We start from the raw sequence: 20,541 nt of genomic DNA, 5'->3' as shown, positions 1-20,541 counted from the left end.
TAGTATTTAGGGCAGCCTAGGTGGCTCAGCGGTTTAGTGCCACCTTCAGCCCAGGGCTTGCTCCTGGAGACATCAGGCTCCCTGCATGGAGCCTGCTTCTCCTTCTGCCTGTGTCTCTGTCTCTGTCTCTCTCTCTCTCTCTCTCTCTCTCTGTCTCTTTCTCTCTCTCTCTCTCTCTGTGTGTGTCTCTCATGAATGAATGAATAAAATCTTATATATATATGTATTTTTATTTTTATTATAGTATTTTATTTTTATTATAGTATTTTATTTTTATTGTAGTATTTTATAATATATATATGTATATATATATACACACACACACATATATATATTATATATAATATTTAGAAATAGGGAAATGCCAAGTCGTAAAAAAATAAATCAGATATAAATATTGAAAATTCTGAAGGCAGTGACCTTTGGAAGGCTGCAAGTTGGGAGAGAGAATGGGAATCTTTTATACTAATAACAAGACTTACGGAACAGTTTGACTTTTTAACTATGTGTCTATGTGATTAAAACAAAAACAAAAGAGACATCTGGGAGCTGAGGTCTGAAACAGAGTTATAAAAAACTAATGAACAATCCAGAGCCACAGAATTGATCAACTGACCTGGCAAATAAAGAGAATTCACAACTGAGAAAATAGAGATGATTTAACTAGAAAAAATTAGAAATAATTACATTTATCATTTTCGGAAATCCAAATAACATATCAATCAGAAAACAGTGAGCACTTCAGTAAAAATGGCCAAAGGATATGAACAGGTAAGTGTAAGAGAAAGCATGCAAACCAAAAATATTTAGAAATATGTTCAGCTTCTCTATTAATCAAAGAAATGCAAATTATAACTTTTTAACCATCAGATTGGAAAAAAATAGACCATATTCCTAATACTCCTATTAGTGGGTGTAGAATATAGGAAAACAGATACTTCTGGTGGTAGTACAAACTGGCACAATCTTTCTGAAGGATATTTGGCAATATGCATGGAATTTTTGATTGTCCATTTAAATAGACCCAATAATTAAAAATTTGAGAATGCACACCAATTGTGCAAAAATTCTGTATTAAGCTGTTCATTGTGGTGCTATTTATAATAGCAACAACATATATAACCTATGATAGATAACCTACCTAACCATAGATATTTCCATCAACAGGGATCTTGTTAAACAGGTAATGACATGCCCATTCACTGGTCCATATAGTCAATTGAGGATATATGATCATGATAGAGATAGGTAGGTAGGTAGGGGGAGAGAGAGAGAGAGAGAGAGAGAAAGGAATGAAGGGAGGGAGTTAATGAAAGAAAGAGAAAGTATTTATGAGATTGCTAGAATGTTCACCAAAAACATTAATAGTGGTTTTCTCTAGATAATGGAAATATAGATAATTATACTTTTTTTACTAAAAAGTATTATATACTAGGTTATATAAAGGATAAGAAATCTTACCAGACACCTGGCTGGCTCAGTTGGTTAAGCTCCTGCCTTCAGCTCAAGTCATGATTCCAGGGTCCTGGGATCAAGCTCCATGTCAGGCTCTCTGCTCAGTGGGGAGCCTGTTTCTCCCTCTCTCTCTGCCTGCAGTTCTTTCTGTTTGTGCTCTTTGGGGAGCCTGGGTGGCTCAGTTGGTTGAACATCTGCCTTCAGCTCAGGTCATGATTCTGGAGTCCTAGGATAGAGCCCCTCATTGGGCTCCCTGCTTAGTGGGGAGCCTGCTTCTCCCTCTGCTGCTTCCCCTTCTTGTGCATGCTCTCTCTCTCTCTCTCTCAAATAACTAAATAAGTAAATCTTTTTTTTAAAAAAAGAAAAATCTTACCAGAGTATAAGAATAACTTAAATACTTGAGTATTATTGTAATTAAGTGATTTTTAAACTAATTTGAGATTCTTATAATGTGGATTAGTACCAGAAAAATAATGAGAAACATTTCAAAACCTGATTGGAGGCAGGGGAATAAAAGTGAAAGCTGGGGTTCTAAATATTAGGGTTTTTATCAAGACCATTAGGATCATGGGGTCTGTCGTATACCTCTATTTTTTCAACTCTGTGTAACTGCAAAGAAACTGAAACATTTTGTTTCCTTTCCACTTGCAGGTGACATACAAATTGGAATGGAGGATAAAAAGGGCCAATTAGAAGTTGAAGTTATTAGAGCACGAAGTCTCACGCAAAAACCTGGTTCCAAGTCTACACCTGGTAAGGAAAGGTGGTACTGAGTTTGGACAAGAGAATCTGACATAAGCAAAAAAAATCAAAATATTTGCTGCACTTGAATTCTATATGCTCCACTTCACATCATCTGAATGATTAAAAAAGCAGCTTTTCTGTATTCTTTGATTCTATAAAAACGGATTTGGGTTTTCCTTGCGCAATTATTCTGCAGAAAGGATAAGGAAGAGTATTATCAAATTAAGAAAAGTTTAGTTATGATTGTTTCTTAGCTTGTGTTTTTTTTCTGCACATTCACAAATGAAAAAGATTTTTTTTTTTAGTTCTAAGCATAAAAAGGAAACAATGGGCTTTAAGTTATACACCTGAATTGTGATGCCAGCTATAGCTCAGGTCAGTCAGTCTTAGATTAACTTTGCATACATTTACTTGAAATGAAGAAAATGCCTAGTGGTAACATAAGAGTTTTAAAGAATAGAATTTATGGAGCACTGGAAATTTAAAATGATTTAAATAATCAATGGGGAACTTTTCAATAAACATCTCTAATTCTCTAATAAAGCATTCTCCAAATCAATTTCACTGAAGGATTAACTTCTTATATGTTAAATATTACTTTGTTCAGCTCCATACGTCAAAGTATATCTTTTGGAAAACGGGGCCTGTATAGCCAAAAAGAAGACAAGAATTGCACGAAAAACCCTTGATCCTTTATATCAACAGTCCCTGGTTTTTGATGAAAGTCCACAGGGTAAAGTTCTTCAGGTTGGTAGAAGTTTGAGTTTTTACATTATAATGTCCAAATTATTCATATAAACACTGAAGAGGTGGTCAAACATGAAAAGAATAAATTTCAGTAAGGAGAAATGTGTAACATCTTTGAGTAGAAAAAGACAAATTGTTAAATTACAGTATAAACAATATGTAGTATTAAAAATATCTGATGAATCTAATGGAAAACATAATCTTTATTTTATCTCCCTTGTTTTTTTCCTTCTCCTCATCCTCTCCTTCAGTTTTTGTCCTGCTCTCACACCCCCTCTTCTCAATAGATAGCTGGCTAGGTAGGTAGGTAGATAGATAGATAATCAAGGCAAATGATGCAATGATTTATTGAGCATTGCTATGTGCCAGACATGGGATACAAAAAGGAAGAAAGGAAAGAAAAAGAGAATATTCAGGACTGGTGAATATCGGACATATTAAGTAATTCTATTACATTACTTCTTTTTTTAAGATTTATTTATTTTAGAGAGAGCAGGGGGGATGTGCAGAGGAAGAGAGAATCCCAAGCAGACTCCATGCTGAGCACAGAGCCCGATGCAGGGCTCCATTTCACAACCCCAAGACCCTGACTTGAGCCAAAACCAAGAATCCGACGGTCAACTGACTGCACCACCCAGACACCCCCATGCATTCTTTTAAACATACACTTCTTTTAAACATTTTAACTATTGTGTGCATAAAATATCATAATCCCCATTATACAGATTATGTATGAGGATCACAGAGATTAAATAATTTGGCAAAATTACTCAGTAAATTGAAAAGGCAAGTTTCAGCAGTCCTGTAAGCCGGTGAATGATTTCAGTGGAGAACCTTTACAGATGACCAAAGGATTGGAAAACAGAACCTAGTAGGAGTAAGTGTAATGGAATGCTTATCTGATGCCAATAGGAGTTGACCCAGATTGTACTAACTGCCTGTAAGCAATAGGACGAATATTATTCGTCAATTAATAATAGGACTTATTAATCATCTGATCAAATCAGAATTGTCAGGCAGATGCTCAGAAGGCACTGGCTTACAATTATTTTTCAACCTGTCACATCACTAACAAGTACATAATGTAAAAGAAATGTAATGAATGTTCTCATTCTTTGTACACAATCCGTGATCATATACATACATACACATACTCCATCATCATCCATATACACACTCCTCTGTACACTGAATTATGTTGTTTTGCTCTGCTAACTTATACAAATTTTAATTTTTATTTATCTGGCCCTGCACATGACTTATTAGATAAGATAAACTTATATATTTACTTCTTTAACATGGTTTACGTAGATAATACCCCTCATTGATAGGGAAACATTATCAAATCTAAAAATTATCATATAGTGTCTCTTTGAGCACTTTAATGTTAGTATCTTTCTATCTGTTCTTCCTCTTTGGTGTCAGTTATATTCATTTCCTCTGCTTCACTGATTGGCCCACTTTTACAGAATAGTTGTTTTTAGCCTTCAAATATGAAAAAAAGAGCCCTTCAAGTTGTATGGCATTTCTTTGTCTCTGCAGGTGATCGTCTGGGGGGACTATGGCAGAATGGACCATAAATGCTTTATGGGTGTGGCACAGATCTTGCTGGAAGAACTTGATCTCTCCAGTATGGTAATTGGATGGTACAAGTTGTTCCCACCATCATCCCTGGTGGATCCCACACTCACTCCCCTGACCCGCCGGGCTTCCCAGTCATCTCTGGAAAGTTCAACTGGGCCTCCCTGCATCCGCTCATAGTGAACTCATACAAGAGTCATTCCAGTGAAACTCTACCTTTCAGGATAATAATCTGAACCAGATATTTCATGATCAAAAGCATTGTTGGAGACAATCAACTTGTGTTTTGCCTGTAGTAGTTTTCAATAATATGTCCCACTTGTTTAGAACCTGGCTTCATATGACAGAACAAGACAGTCTATCAAATTACAGTAAGAGTCAACATGCTAGTGAGAGTCACTGATGCTTCGAACAAACAGAAAAAGAGGAAACTTCAAATACACACACACAAACACACACATACACACACACACGCACCCCAAATTGAACAAACTGGAAACTCTCACTCTGAAAAGTTGTATTTTACACGTTTCTGCACAGACCACAAGCAGTGTTATTTCCTTGGTGTTTGAGAAATTTTGTTCTGTGTGTTTTATTTGTGTATTATTTGTTGGGTTTTGGTTTCTTGATCTGTTTTGTTTTATTTTTCACTGTATTTGTTATTTCCACTAGTTTTTGGATATGTCATGACAGGCCTCATGATGCTTACAAAGACCTTTCCTTTCTTTTCCCAAAAGCACCAAAGGGCTGAAGCAGTCTCTGTGGCATCTCCCCAAAGTGTTCAACAACTAGGCAAGATGAGGCCAATGAAGGGTTTCACTGGCTTTCATTTTATAATACTTCAGTCTTATGTGTGGAAACCCAGAAAACAAAAAGTTATCTTCTAAAACAAATAATCATAGAATCACTTTTTTTTAATGAAGAATAATCTGTTTGCGTTCTAAAAAAGTAATTTATGTTTTCCATTGTTCTCCATGGAAGATTTTTAAAGAAGTCAACCTGCAACAAATGCTGGGAATTAAAACTAACCACATAACTGTACTTTGGAAACTCTCCTCATAATAACTTCTTCTTTCTGATATCTCCCCAAAAAAGTATATGCTCATGTGTATAAACCATACTTTTGACTCCCCAAAATGGTGACTAAAAACTAGAAACAGATTTGAGCTGAAAACACTTACAGTTATGCCCAGGCCTCTCGGCCATGTCTCCACGTAGACATACCCATCTGCCCCAGAAAGAGCATGGTATGAGCTGTCCAGTATTCCACTGGAAATTCCAGTTGAAATATTCTGCACTAAAGTGATGTTTTTATCAAATTTTAGTTTACATTTCTTTGAGATCGATGCAAGCACAAAGCTTGATTTTTTAATGCAAAGTATCTTACTTCTGGGGTGGGGGGAATAAAACAGTCAAATTTCAACTTGCATTTTCTTCATTTGAGTTTTTCTTGGCCTTGAATTTCCCTTGTGACATTCTGTATAAGTGCTACAAACTGCAGACTCTGCAGATGCATTGATATGTTCTCCCTCCTTTTATGAGTCATTCAATTTTTGTGATCACACAAATAGAGCAGCATGACTTGGAACTGTTCAAAGCTGCATGCACGTTTTGTAAAAAAAAAGAAAAAAAAGAAAAAAAAAGAAGAAAAAGAAAAGAAAGGAAAAGAAAGAAAAAGAATAAAGAAAAGAAAAAATGAAAAAATAGGTTATTTAATAATGTATGTTAGTTCCACCTTAGGCCAGCTTGTATGTTGCATGTACTTGTACAGTTTGCTCGTTAATTACTCTACTGAAATAACCAAGAAATCTAAGCCATCCATTTTTGTTATAGACATTTTGCAGGTTTTAGCCATACTCCGTCTGTGAGTTTGGGGTGAAATGTCTATAGATGGACTTTATTTTTTACCCTCTGGAAAACGTGATGTAGTATGGACCAAATTCCTTCTAATTAATATTTTGGTGTAGATTCCTACCGTGGGGCTGTACCACATGTAGACACTGTGTTACACACTAGGTTTTAATCCATAGACATACTGCCTGCACCAAGTGAATTATTTATTATTATTTACACATACCAGAATTATCTGCCCATCATTCCACAGGGCACAGATTGACCACTATACTCACCATGCTGAGCAGGAAGAACTGAAGCATTGGTGCACTTCTACTAGATTCCGTTCTGTCTTAGTGGCCAACAATCAACTAATTATAATTGGGTAGTATCTTTCTATTTTGACCACTTGTCTTAACACTCCCCTGTGCTTTTAAAATGAACAACTCATGTATGTAAACATGTTTAATAAAATTTACTTTTCATGTCAGTTGGTAGCCATCTGTGTTCTATGTTTTGCCAGATTTCCATTGTGGGTTCTATGGTGCAAAATGGGAGCCAGATCATGGGAAAAGGACGCTGAGATTTGTTGTCTGCTGTGGGCATTTGACTTGACTTGTCACTGCACTATATCTGTCTTAATCTACGCCCAAAGGGTACTTTGCATCACATACAAGTTTTCACTTTGTTAGCCTGTCTAAGTGAACACATGACTATACTTCTGAAAAGTGGCATTATTAAAAACAATAAATCTCGGTAAGAATCATATGGAAGGTTGTTTTTCTGCTGCTGTTTGAGTGTGCTAATAAAAGAGACAACTCTCTTGTCCAATTGCCAAATCATTTCCAGTTATGTCACATATCAGAATATTAACTCCCGCGTCTCTCATCAAAGCAACCTGTCTCCTCATTCCATCTTTTCTTGAACTCCTGACTGATTTATAAATCTTTGCCTTAGGTGAGGCCAACTTAACAAACCAAGCAATCCATTAAATTATCTTTAGTAGGTTCTTAGGGAATAAATATGTATTCACATATAGTAGATGAAGCTTCATAAATAATATGTTAAAAGAGAAATTATTAGCTGTCTTAATTTAATTTTAAGACTCTTTGCTTCTCCAGAAGTGTGTTCATGTATTTCATAATTATCCTCACAAAATACTTGGTAAGCAATAATTTCATATTGCAGTTTATTTGTAGTAAATCACTGTTAGGATCCAGTCTCTACTTTTTTAAAACCCTTAATATTTTTATAGACCACACTGGCTTTAACGTAAAGCAAAATAAACACAACTAAATCAGTATCAAATTTGAGACAATAAAGCAATGTGAGACATGTCACTATATCAGTTGTTTAAAGTTTTTTAAACAGTTGACTGAATTTTACCCTATTGAGTCAACCAGTTGTTTGGTCTACAAGACATGAAATTATCTGTTAGATTGGGTGGAGAAGACAAAAACAACAGATTAGTTCAGTTTACATCAAGCTGTCAAAGCAGAGCTGTTTAACACATAACCGGGGGAGGGCAAGGGCAAGTCTGACATTAAAACAGGAGGCAACTAAATACAGCCTTAAAATTCTTTGTCTAGACAGAGAAAAGCAGAAATCTCTCTTCAAATCAGGTAAGTCTGCCTGGCATGATGACTTCAGGGCCTACAGTGGTGGAGAGTTAGTAACCATGAGAAAGGCAATTTTGCTGTCTTCATGGGTTTTTTGCTGACTTTGACAACTTAATATCTAGAAATCCCAGCCAGAGATATATGTTCTGATTATACTTAACTAACATTATTAAGGGCTTTGTTGAGTACTAGATGTCATGTATATTTACTTGGGATGTAAAAATGAAAAACAAAAGAAAAACAAACAAAAAAACCCTGACCATCTTAAAGGAGCTCTTTATCTATTAAGAGAGATCATGACATAAATAATTACAGTAATGTATTTTCATTTGTATGCAAAGGGCTATGGGATTGCCTTTAATTCTCACAATAGCCCTAAGAGTTAAGAACTCTTATAACCCTATTTCAAGTGTAGGATCTGCAGCTTGGAGAAGATGAATAACAGGCCAAAGGTCACAGCACTGGTTAGTGATGGAGCTGGGATATACCAAAGTCTGACTCCAGAGCCTGCCCCGCTAAACACTTTGCATCCTCCATTATGCCCTGATAGTTGAGCTAGATCAACTTCATTTAAGAATGAAGAGTCCAGGGATCCCTGGGTGGCGCAGCGGTTTGGCGCCTGCCTTTGGCCTAGGGCGCGATCCTGGAGACCCAGGATCGAATCCCACATCGGGCTCCTGGTGCATGGAGCCTGCTTCTCCCTCTGCCTGTGTCTCTGCCTCTCTCTCTCTCTCTCTCTCTCTCTGTGACTATCATAAATAAATAAAATTTAAAAAAAAAAAAAAAAAAAGAATGAAGAGTCCATCAGATGGGAAAGAAAGGAAAGAATTCTAACCCAAACCACTCTGCCTTAACACAACTTCCAGCCAGTTCTAAGTACTTTTGCCATAAGCATCTTTACCATAGACCTCTTGTCCACAAGTATTTTTGCCGCAAACCTTTTCACCATATAACTAAAACTGGCTATCAGGCAATTTCACTCTATAACATAAAAACAACAACAAAACTGGTTGATGGTTTGATTTGACTTTGTTGGTTTCATCAACTGGTTGATAGTTTCTCCATTGACATAGTATTTTCATTTTTATACTATGTAAATCTTAGCTCTCATAATGGTCTATTACAATGGTATGGAATTTTGAACCCATAGAACTTTAGGACATCTATCAATGACAATATGTCAAGAACAATATGCCAAAAACAACAGTGTAGAAGGCTTTCATTAAGCAATACAAAACTCAGTTACAAATATACATCCTAGTATTTGGAAACTGATACCTTGCTTAATGAAGAAAGATTTATTTTAAAAAAGTATATGCTGAACAAAGAGACAAATCAACAAGCAAAAAAAAATGTGTGTAATACAAAGAATGAAAAATTTCAAAGATAGGTACAAACCACAAAATCTTTTTTGCACAGCATTGCCATGAATCTACATACATTTTAAATGTATTCAAAAAAAAATTTTTTTTAAGATTTTTATTTCTTCGTTCAGAGAGAGAGAGAGAGGCAGGCTCCATGCAGGGAGCCTGATGTGGGACTCAATCCCGGACTCCAGGATCAGGCCCTGGGCTGAAAGCGTCACTAAACCGCTGAGCCACCCGGGCTGCCCTGTATTCAAATATTTTATATTTCACAATAAAAGCTTTTTAATTTTGTTATTCATTTTCCATGTTTCATTATGTCCTTTTTAATGAATTTTTATTTATTAAAATTTTATTCATTTTTAAATTTTTTGTGATTTTACCTTTTATAGCAAAATTGCCTTACAGACAGCTGTGTGGTAAAAATGCTTGTGGCAAAAATGTCTACAGCCAAGATACTTACATGGAAAAGACCCAACACATTCCCAGCCAGTAAGGTCTCCTGTTGTACATCTCAAGCACTCTGCCGTTACTACAGGAGGTGAGGAAATAGGGAAAGGAGGCAGGTGAACTCTTCTGCATCTGCTGAGCCCTCTTTCTAAAACTTTTGTCCTATAATTCTCTCCTCTGCATCCTCCTCTGACTGCACTCACCATTTGCATTATCAAACTTCTTGAATATAACATACCAGCTCTCAAGAAGAGTATTAATAAAGATAGAACAAAATTGTCCTTAGCTGAGCCCCCGACTTATCCTTTGGTTCCAAGGTAAAATTGTCTTTTGAGTACCTCTACCTGACTCCTTGTCCCTAGTCCCAGTGCACAGTACCCTCAATTCTGCATCAGTCACAAAAATTCACACCTTGAGGTTGAACTGATCAGCACTGAATCCCAGCCCCATGGAGCATTTAAGTCCACCCAGAGTCAGTCCATAGGCTAAGTTATTTGCTCCCAAAAATAGTTTCCAAGACTCCTCATCTATACATAGAGTCCCTTCTTAGAGGAGCTCAGAAGTCATCAGGCCTTACACAACTCCCACATCCTACCTTCCATCCTGGTTCCTCAGGTACCTATCAAGAAGACAACATATGCAAGTATTCACAATTCCTAGGTGTAAACTAAACGTGGTCAGTATCATGGCCAATCACATAATGACACTTTCATTAGTTAGTCTCACACAGGTTACTCTAATCTCAGCTTGAGACTGAGTCATTCACTTTTGGGATTTTCCTTTCCTCTTTTTTCTTTTTCAAATTGCCATACAGAGATGCTCTGGGTGGCTGCATCCAGTTCCTGCTAAAACTTTTGTCTCATTAGCTCCCCAAATGGTCAGTGTTACATACCCCCCTCCACCAACATACATCCATCATGGGTATATATGTGATGATCTCTAATAATGTAGGTCAGGCCTTTACTGCTAATAGAGCTCTTCTTAATTATATAGATCTTCTAGTTTATCCCTCCTTTTGCCTTTATCACCCAACTTCCATAGTGATCTCTTCTATTTTGGCTCCAATACCTCACCTACTACTCATTCATAATCCCAACATAACCCAACATACCAAATCAAATACAGAATACTCGGTTACATTTGTATTTCATTTTTAAAATGAATAATTAAATTTAAATATGATTTTAAAATTATTTATTTTTATTAGAAATTCAAATTTAATTTGGCTTCCTATATTTTTATTTGCTTAATCTGGCAACCTTACCTCTACTGCCATATGGTTTGAGCACCCCCACCACCACTTTGCTAATATGCTCCACTAAACATGATATCTAGCCACAAATTCCAACAGTCTTATCATAGCACAGTTATTGACCCTCTCTGTAACTACTACTGAAGATTTCCTTCTTGGAAATTTTTCTCCTTCTCATGGTCCCAGTTTTCCAGCTTGAAGGCAAGATTTTGTTCCCAGTTCTTCACTCCTTCTGAAAGAATTATACATACTCAGACCCATTGCCATGCTGCTTTGCAGTGCCTCACAACAGAAGAGGCTGAGAATTTATATACCCCTGGCCCATTGACTTTGGCCAGATGACTTATTTCTGTGTTAGTTATTTCCCTAACGGGGAAAGTTAAGTGGATATGACATAAGTAGAGACCATTCTCTATGGGAACAGCTTTCTGTAGGTGGACACTGCTCATTCAACCTGGTCCTTGAATAAGAGACATGTGAAACAGACCTGAACCCAACTCCCAGGCTGAAACAGAGCTGCCCCAGCTGACCTCCAGATCTGTGGATGATTAAAAAAATCAAAAGGTTAATTAGGTTAATTAAAAGTTAGATATTTAATTGTTATACTAAGAGTTCAATTAATAAAACCATACTATAGAACATATCTGTTGAATGGAATAATAATACTACCCTCTTCATAGCATTAGTTTGAAGATTAAGGTAAGTAGTAAATATGTGAATTCTTACGATAAAATCTGAATTCATAGTAAATACCGAATAAATGTTAGTTGTTATAACTGCTATACATCAAATACTAATATTCATCAAAGTTAAATGTGTGAAAACTGCATATGAATCTAGAACTCTTAGGCAAATCTAGCCTTTAGTGCCTGCTCTATTCCACCCAACAACGCTGCTGCAATGTTTCTTTCCTGTACAGTCAGGTAAGTCTAGAGAAAGGTTTTTTTTTCCACTCAGGCCACAGAAGTACTAACCTCCACAGCCCATACCACATTTGCTTTCTTCAGTCCAATCCTGGCACTTTCAGTGGGGCTGATTACTCACTACTTTTCTAGACCAACCTTGCATTTAGTCAGTACCACTTCCTGGAAAGCAAACAGAGAACTCCATCTGACCTAGCCCAGCAAAACTACTCTCACCAGCATTTTTAGTACCATTTCCTAGATAATTTAGTTAACAATTCCTGCAATGTTTCTATCCCAGGAATTCTCAACCTTTTAATGTTCTCTGACTGCCTTCTGCTATGTGAGGTTACCAGCCTATACTGTACCCACAAGTCTGCTCCCACATCTCTGAACGCCCACCCATTTTTCCGGGTGGAGAGGAACTTACTTTTCACTGAAATCATCTTTTTCTTTTTCTCATTGGGTATGCACTATCTAGCCTTCTTTTAGATGCTAGAATCTCTCTTTCATCTTCCTCCATAGGCACTTCATTCTAGGACTCCTTTCCTTGTTGTACAATCCACAAGATATGACCATGGCTTTTCTGATTAGTATGTATTTTGTTATCTCTTCATTCCTCTAGGTTTTCCAAGTTCTATCAACACATAATGTAAAACCAAGCAGATCACACTAATTTGTTTTTATCATGATTTTCACTCCACCATAGATTTGCCAAGTTTTTCATAATGTTTTGCTTTTCATTTTTATTAAGTATAAATTAAAAATTCTTTCATTGGCTATATATATTTTTACAAAATGTAACTTTCCCTTTTTCTCTGTTTTTTTTTAAGATTTTAATTATTTATTCATGAGAGACACACACACAGAGAGAGAGAGAGAGAGAGAGAGGCAAAGACACAGGCAGAGGGAGAAACAGGCTCCATGAAGGGAGCCTGACGTGGGACTCAATCCCGGGGCCCCAGGATCACACCCTAGGCTGAAGGCAGTGCTAAACTGCTGAGCCACCCAAGCTGCCCCCAAGTTTTTAATTCCAATTGTTATCATATAGTGTAATATTAGTTTCAGGAGTAGAATTTAGTGATTCATCACTTACATATAATAGTACTCATCACAAGCGCCCTCTTCACACCCATCACTCATTTAGCCCATCTCCCACTACCTCTCTCCACCAACGCTGTTTGTTCTCTATAGTTAAGAGTCTGTCTTATGGTTTGCCTCTCCCTCTTTTCTCCCCCTATGTTCATCTGCTTTGTTTCTTAAACTTCACATAGGAGTGAAATCATAGGGTATTTATCTTTGACTGACTTAATTCACTTAGCATAATATACTCTAGTTCCATCCATGTCCCTGTAAATGGCAAGATTTCATTCTTTTATTATGGCTGAGTATATATATATATATATATATATATTCATTAGCCAATGGACACTTGCTTGGGCCCTTTCCATAATTTGGTTATTGTTGATAATGCTGCTATAACCATTAAGGTGCCGATGCGCCTTTGAATCAATATTTTTGTATACTTTGAGTAAATATCTAGTAATGCAATTGCTGTATCATAGGGTAGTTCTATTTTTAACTTTTTGAGGATCCTCCATACTGTTTACCAGAGCGGCTGCACCAGTTTTTATTCCCACCAACAGTGTAAAAGGGTTTCCCTTTCTCTGCATCTTTGCCAACATCCACCATTTCCCAGGTTCATTTAGCTATATTGACAGGTGTGAGCTGGTATCTCATCATGGTTTTGATTTGTATTTCCCTGATGATGAGTAATGTTGAACATCTTTTCATGTATTTGTTAGCCATTTGTATGTCTTCTTTAGGAAAACGTCTATTCATGTATTCTGCCCATTTCTTAACTGGATTTTTTGTTTTTTGGATGTTGAGTCTCTATATATTTTGGATAGTAATCCCTTATCAGATATGTCATTTGCAAATATCTTCTCCCATTCCATAGGCTGCTTTTTAGTTTTGTTGACTGTTTCCTTCTCTGTGCAGAAGATTTATCTTGATGAAGCCCCAATAGTTCATTTTTGCTTTTGTTTCCTTTGCCTGCAGTGATGTATCTAGTAAGAAGTTGCTATGCCTGAGGTCAAAGAGGTTGCTGCCTGTGTTCTCCTCTAGGATTTTGATGGTTTCCTGTCTCACATATAGCTCTCTAATCCATTTTGAATTTATTTTCCAATATATCACTCAATATCTTTTTGTTGGCAAACGGACGCACATGATGCTGTTTGTGTGTTCTATACTTTATTTAGTGTCTGGGAAAATAATTTTCTTCTATGGACTTGTGTTTTCTTCTACCCTAGTGTTTAGAATGCTTCGGGTCCCTGTGGGGCCTGGCAAAGCCTATGGGCTCCTCCTTAGAATAATATTAGACTCATTTAAAAAGTACATAAGATACAAAAGAAATTAATTATATTAGAAAAATTAAAAACATTTTAAAAACAATTTGTAATGTAATAATATATGTGACTTCTTTACTGATGTACTAAATAAAGTGACAAATCCAATGACCATTATATTTTGAAGTGATGATAACATACATGATAGTTCAAAATATCTGTAACAACTGTAACATGATATAAAAATATCTATGATTTTATTGACAACAAGGTCATAAGTACTGCTATGCTATGGCTATGGCTTGTTGCCTACAGTAACAATTGAAAGAAATGCTCAATTTCATTTAGAGGCAAGAAAAACAAAGAAAAAGAAAGGTATAGTTTTGTTGTTGTTGTTTTCATCCAAGTTCATAGACCTTGGACCACTGTAGAAATTGCTTCCTTGGACCACTGTAGGAATAGTATAATCCATTGTATGGTCTCAAGTTACCCTGACTACAATGACTTTACAATTTGCCCTGGCTCCATTTACCCTGCTAAACAATTATACTCTCATGTCAACTGCAGTCAAGCTCACGAATAGTGTATTTATTTTTTCTTTCTTTTATGCTTTATTCCAATATTGTTATAATTAAATGGTTTGGTGAAACTTGTAAATCCTTTGAAATTATTCAAGATAAAAACAATGACATAAACTAAACTTCAGTGGTTGGTACACAAAATGTGTACCAAAAACAAGACTATAGGAATGAATGAATGGCAAGAAGATTGAGAACTCCATTTCCTCCTAGATTATTGTTTTCAGTCTATTAAAACTCAATCTCCTTTGAATAAATACAAAAATTTCATCTCCTACACCCAACATAGCTACAGTTATAATGTTCAAGGGGTCTATTGCCCTGGCAGTTGAGAAACAAAGTAAATTCCATAGTCTTGTTGCCACAAGCCAAGATTTTGCTTGCATGCTATTTTCCAGCTTATACTCCAAAAACAATACTTTTTGGTTTGGTTTGGTTTGGTTTGGTTTGGTTTGGTTTTGCTTTATCTAACTGTATCATCACATAAAAGATGTTTTGATTTTGTGAAATATTCATACCAATATTGTTTTTGGAATATGAGAAAGAGAGCACACATTTCCCGGGCAAACAGAGAGATAGAGAGGAAGGGAGAGGGAGAAAGAATCTGACTTGGTGCTGAGCACAGAGCCCAGGTAGAGCTCTAGGTCTACCCCAGGATTGCAAGATCATGACGTGAGCCGAAACCAAGAGTTGGACACTTAACCTACTGAGCCACCCAGGTGCCCCACAACAGTATAATTTTAAATTAAACTCTATAAATCCACCACCACTCTTGCTAGCAGTTGACCTATTGAAGCTTCTTTTTCAAGGATTTCTTGTTTTTCTGAAAGCAACTAAAGCCTAAGGTCCAAATCTCTTCCAATCTGTTCTTTTGTAAATGTGTAAATTTTCCAAAGCAAAGTGCACATGTCTAGAGAAAGGGGGTGGAGGAAGAGGAATTTTGACAGTTAAAAAGAGGAATAGAGGGAGAAATTCCTAGAAACAGTGAAGAGATGAAGAGCAGCTTGACCATAATAATGGATGTGTATTCTTGGCCCATTCCATGCCACAATAGCTCAATCAGCAATACCTGATCAGACTATACCCCAAAGTCAAAAACCAGTGGCCATTCATTGTTCAAGTTCTCTTTTGTACTCTAATGTTAGGATTGAATTTTCAAAAAATTGTGACAGGTCACTATGATTTAAAAGAAATAGTTTTGAAGATGTTATTTCCTATATAATAAAATAATTTCCCACATTTTCCTTCTCTATCCTCCAATGATCTCCCAAAGTCTGCCCCATCCATACCCCTCCAGTCTAAATGACTTTTGATTCTTCTGCTCTAAAGAGAATGCAGATTATCCCCCATGTTCTCCACCAACAACCCACTTGCTACTCACTCATCTGAGCCTTCCTATGCTACCTGGGACCTACCTCAGAGGTAGCCAAGATCAGTGCTTCTTAAACTTCAGTATTGTAGCAGTTCATTCAAGATCTTGTTATAATTCAGATTCAATTTTAGAAGTTTGAGGTGGGACCTCAGATTATATGTTTCTAAAAAGGTTCCAGGAAGGATGTACTAATTTGAAAGGCTCAGTAAAAAATAAAAATGCAAGAAACCCCTTTTTAAAAAAAATTATTAAGAATTTCAAGATGGTGGCAACAGAGCATTAAGCCAAGTGCGGGGTCCTTCTAAGTACAAGGTCCCAAGTGACTATACAAGTTTATGTACACCTATGAAGCCAGCCCCTGTTCTCTCGGCTGATGCAAGAGTTGGTGGATCTTACTTTGAGTAAAAAAGTGTGAGGGTCCAGGCCTAGAAAGCAAAACTTTATGGTTAGCCATCTTTTCCAGCAGCTTTTTCTCTACTAAGAATAGTGTCTAGGTAAAACTGGTAATGATTTTTCAACCATTTAGATCTCGGATTCATTTGATTAAAATTGTTAAGTTGATACTTCTGAAGCAATGTTCTAGGATATTGGAATACTGTCTCTTGATGAAGCCTTTCCAAATGATGTTCTAGCAAACTGAGGAACAGTTTTTTGAGCTTCTGTCTAAATATTGGTAGAAAAAAAGATAGAAGCTCCCAAAACCTCACTCTTGCTCTAAAGAGAGCTCTGAGATTTAACCTGCTTGGCAATTTCACTAAAGGTTGGGGAAGGGGAATATTGGTGTCAGTCAGGAAAGTTCCACTGTTGTGAAAATTTAGATGGAGACACAGAGAAAATGATTCTTCTAATTTAATAGAAGCCACATAGTAAATATGACTCTGAGCTATGTAAATCTTATTTCCTAGAAAATTAGGCCATCAAAAACCCCAGTTGTTTAGAGTTAAATAAACAAGCAATCTAACAAAAGTTCCATCAATTTAGAGTTGGGTGGCTTCTCAGGTCCAAATTAACAGGAAGCCAAGTAAGTACCAGACAGGGTGTTTGTCAGCCTCCTGAACTCTGACCTTCATCATCTTTCTACCCTAAATGCCTGCCTGTTAGCTATCACTACAGCATAGGGTGGGTGAGGTTTAAGAAAAGAGTTGGAAATTCAAAATGGTATATCTGCGGTATGCTTTTACCCCCAGGGAGGCTGTACAATATTTGCGAATTTCCACTGCTTTAAATTACAGGCAAACAGAAATCACATGATATGGTTCTTTTTAATATTCAGTTTCAAATCTCACCCTACCATGACAGCTGAATGCCAAAAGCTCAAAATTATAAAGGGTTTCAATCTCCAGTCCAAGGCCTCCATCTCTGCCCTCTGTTGGTGAGAACTGAAACCTTAACAAATGGGCATGGTGGCACATCAATGCCACAAGATGGCAGTAGGGCCTCATGCAGCTTGTGGGAAGCAGCTAAAGACAGAAGGACCTTCTGAGGGGGCAGTACCACCAGGGAAGTCTTAAGTGAAGTAGATTTAGACTGTGACTGACTAAAGTTTAAGGTCTAGAAAAAATTTATGGGGAAAGAGCCTTTTTCAAGGCATAAAAACAATCTAAGAGTATAAATATTTCATGATTATAAGCATATCCAAAATTTGCCTTATTTCCATCAAGAATTAGTCAAGAGGTCTTATTTTGTTGCATAAATTCAGAGTTGTGACTCCCCTCCTTTAAGAGTACAGTGAGTTCATTTCAGTGCACAGATATGTCTGTTCAGAAAATATCATTTCCATTTATCTAATAGAAAGCGGCCCAAACTCCAGGGCTAACACCACCACACTCTCCTGTAGGTGCCACAGAGATTTGCCACGCTGAGACCAGTACCTGAGACACTAGGACAGAGCATCAACAGCACTGAGAGCAGCTTGCCAAGGCAAGGCCATTTTTAACCATTGAAAGATTTGGAAGCAGTTGTTTGTTCCTTAGGATCGCCACAACAAATTACCACAAACTTGAAGGCTTAAAATGACAAAATGTATCTACAGTTCTGGAGGCCAGAAATCTGATATTACAGCATCAGCAGGACCAAGCTCCCTCCAAAGTCTCTAGTCTCTTCCTTACTTCTCTCAGCTTCTGGTACCTCTTGGCATTCCTTGGATAGTGGAAGCAGGACCAAGCTCCCTCCAAAGTCTCTAGTCTCTTCCTTACTTCTCTCAGCTTCTGGTACCTCTTGGCATTCCTTGGATAGTGGAAGCATTACTCCGTTCTCTGCCTCCATCTTCACATGCCTTTCCTCCCTGTGTCCCCTCTATCCTCTTCTCTGAGTCTTGTAAGGACAGTCATCATTGGATTTAGGGTCCACCTTAAATCAGGACTGATATCATCTTGAGAGCCTTACCTTAGTTAAATCGACACTCTTCTTCCAAACAAGGTCACATTAAAGTTCCAGGTGGACTTTCATGTTGGGGAGGGAGCACACCATTCAACCCACTACAGCTTGGACATCTCATTATTCCCACCAGAATTATGGAATCTCAATAAATCAGAACAGCAGCCAGTAAATATCAGGCCAAAGTAGCAAAGTTCACTTGACTGTGAATATGGGAGTTTCTGAAGAAACATCATTGCTAAAGAAACCCCCTTCCCTCAGAGATGTCTCTATGAACCTTTTTGTGATCTAGGACATAATTTCCTAGTAACTTTAGCCCACTTAGGTTTAGAGTATTTCAATATTATGTGTGTGTTTAATAATAGTCGTAATGCTTTTCTAAATCATATACATACTATAATAACAAAACACCTTAATAATGACAAAAATATTCTATTTGGATTAGTCCTTTATGATGAACAGACATGAAAACTTGGATCTGGAATCTCATTAGCTATGTGTCACTGAGGGGAAAAATAGGAGGGGAGGACAATAATACTTACATTGCTTGCTTAAGAGGAATATATATTAAAGTGTTTTAAAATACTGAAAGCCCTACAAGAATTAGAGGTGTATTTTTCTTTCTCTCCCACTTCCATAGCACACACGTCATCACGGAAATACAGACATAGAGCCTGATCTCTGGCTGCTGAAAATCTAGTCCTCTGACAAGCCACAGAATCATCACTTGGGAACTTGTCAGAATTGCAGATGCTCTGGTCCCACCTGAGACTGAATCTGTGTTTAACAAGCTCCCCAGGTGATTCACATTGATACTAGGGTTTGATAAGCCCTGTCCTAAATGTTCCCTGTTTGGAAAGTTTCATATACTCAAATGGCAAGCCTCACTATTTTCCCCCACTATTAGGAAGTCCTTAGGAACAGCCCTGGTATGAGCAGTGGTTGACAGAAAAGTTACTCTTACCCATTACATGGACCTTTTTCACTGACAATCCCCAGCGAACCAGATTATAAACTACAAACACAACACCTGGTTTGGACATCAGTTGAGTTCAGTTTTGATCACTGTGAAAGATCAATGGGGCAATGCTGATTAGGGAACCATACAATATTCTTTGATTTTTCACCCCAACATTTTAGCATTGTAGTGTGGCATTCTGAAATAGTAATTGCAAGGGAGTGCCGTGCACATAGTTTTAAAAAAACAAAAAACAAAAAACAAAAACAGAAGAGCCCATTGGAGGATCCTTCGATTTTCTCACTGGCGATTCCTTAAAAGAACAATGTGAATAATGACATTTATCTCAATAGGGTAAGACTCATGATGCAAAAGTATATCTACTTTGAGGTGTACTGGTAAAAGACACTCAACAAACCCAAAATGATGGTAGCTGGGTAGGCATTTTTGCAAGAGAGGGAGTCTCTGGTGTGGTCTCTTACTTTTTAAAAACAGACAGAACGCTGATACTCATGCAGGGTTTCACTTGGTCCCACTGTGGTTTGGTGAGCTCTCTGGCTGGGCCCTGGTTGCCAAGGAAACTGCTGCAGGAGAGACTGGGATAACCTAGGTTCTTGGTTGATTGGTGGAGCTGAGAGCAGATTTCAAGTGAAAAACATGTATTTTGAGTGACCAAAGCAAAAGCCAATGATGACCAATGAAAGGGATCATGCCCATCTTCTCCAGTAGAGCTCTTTTGAATAGAAACTCTTAACAGTGAGAGAAGTAGCCTTCTTAGGAGAAGAAAAAAAAAAAAAAAAAAAACCCAGGATGTACAAACCCTCAGCCTGGATTTGCATTCTCTGTGAGGAATCACTTTCTTAGCCTGGCACAGAAGTCTTACCATTCCTTTTGTGGCCAAACCTAGGGCAGCCTCAGATAATGTCTTTGCTTTGTCTTGACACAATGCTCATTAAGGACCA

At 37.2% G+C, this 20,541-nt stretch overlaps 1 protein-coding gene and 1 long non-coding RNA gene across 56 annotated transcripts in view; one reads left to right on the top strand and one right to left on the bottom strand.

Moving 5' to 3' along the window:
• The window catches only part of RIMS1 (regulating synaptic membrane exocytosis 1), a 477,707-nt gene extending 470,579 nt beyond the window's left edge, over positions 1-7,128 (top strand). For all 50 annotated transcript variants that reach the window (XM_072832402.1, XM_072832369.1, XM_072832362.1 and 47 more), the window contains 3 exons: positions 2,107-2,208; positions 2,807-2,946; positions 4,489-7,128. In XM_072832402.1, coding sequence (XP_072688503.1) covers positions 2,107-2,208; positions 2,807-2,946; positions 4,489-4,707 — 461 coding nt within the window. In that variant the 3' untranslated portion in view covers positions 4,708-7,128. The remainder of the gene's footprint in view (positions 1-2,106; positions 2,209-2,806; positions 2,947-4,488) is intronic.
• LOC140636783 (uncharacterized) overlaps positions 1-20,541 on the bottom strand; it is a 178,046-nt gene that overhangs the window by 125,898 nt on the left and 31,607 nt on the right. The gene's annotated exons all lie outside the window — the stretch shown is intronic.

The sequence above is a fragment of the Canis lupus genome, chromosome 7 (assembly GCF_048164855.1).
Source record: "Canis lupus baileyi chromosome 7, mCanLup2.hap1, whole genome shotgun sequence".
In the NCBI taxonomy this organism is placed as follows: Eukaryota; Metazoa; Chordata; class Mammalia; order Carnivora; family Canidae; genus Canis; species Canis lupus.
The sequence above is the reverse complement of the archived record's forward strand: the minus strand, read 5'-3'. Positions and strand labels throughout refer to the sequence as shown.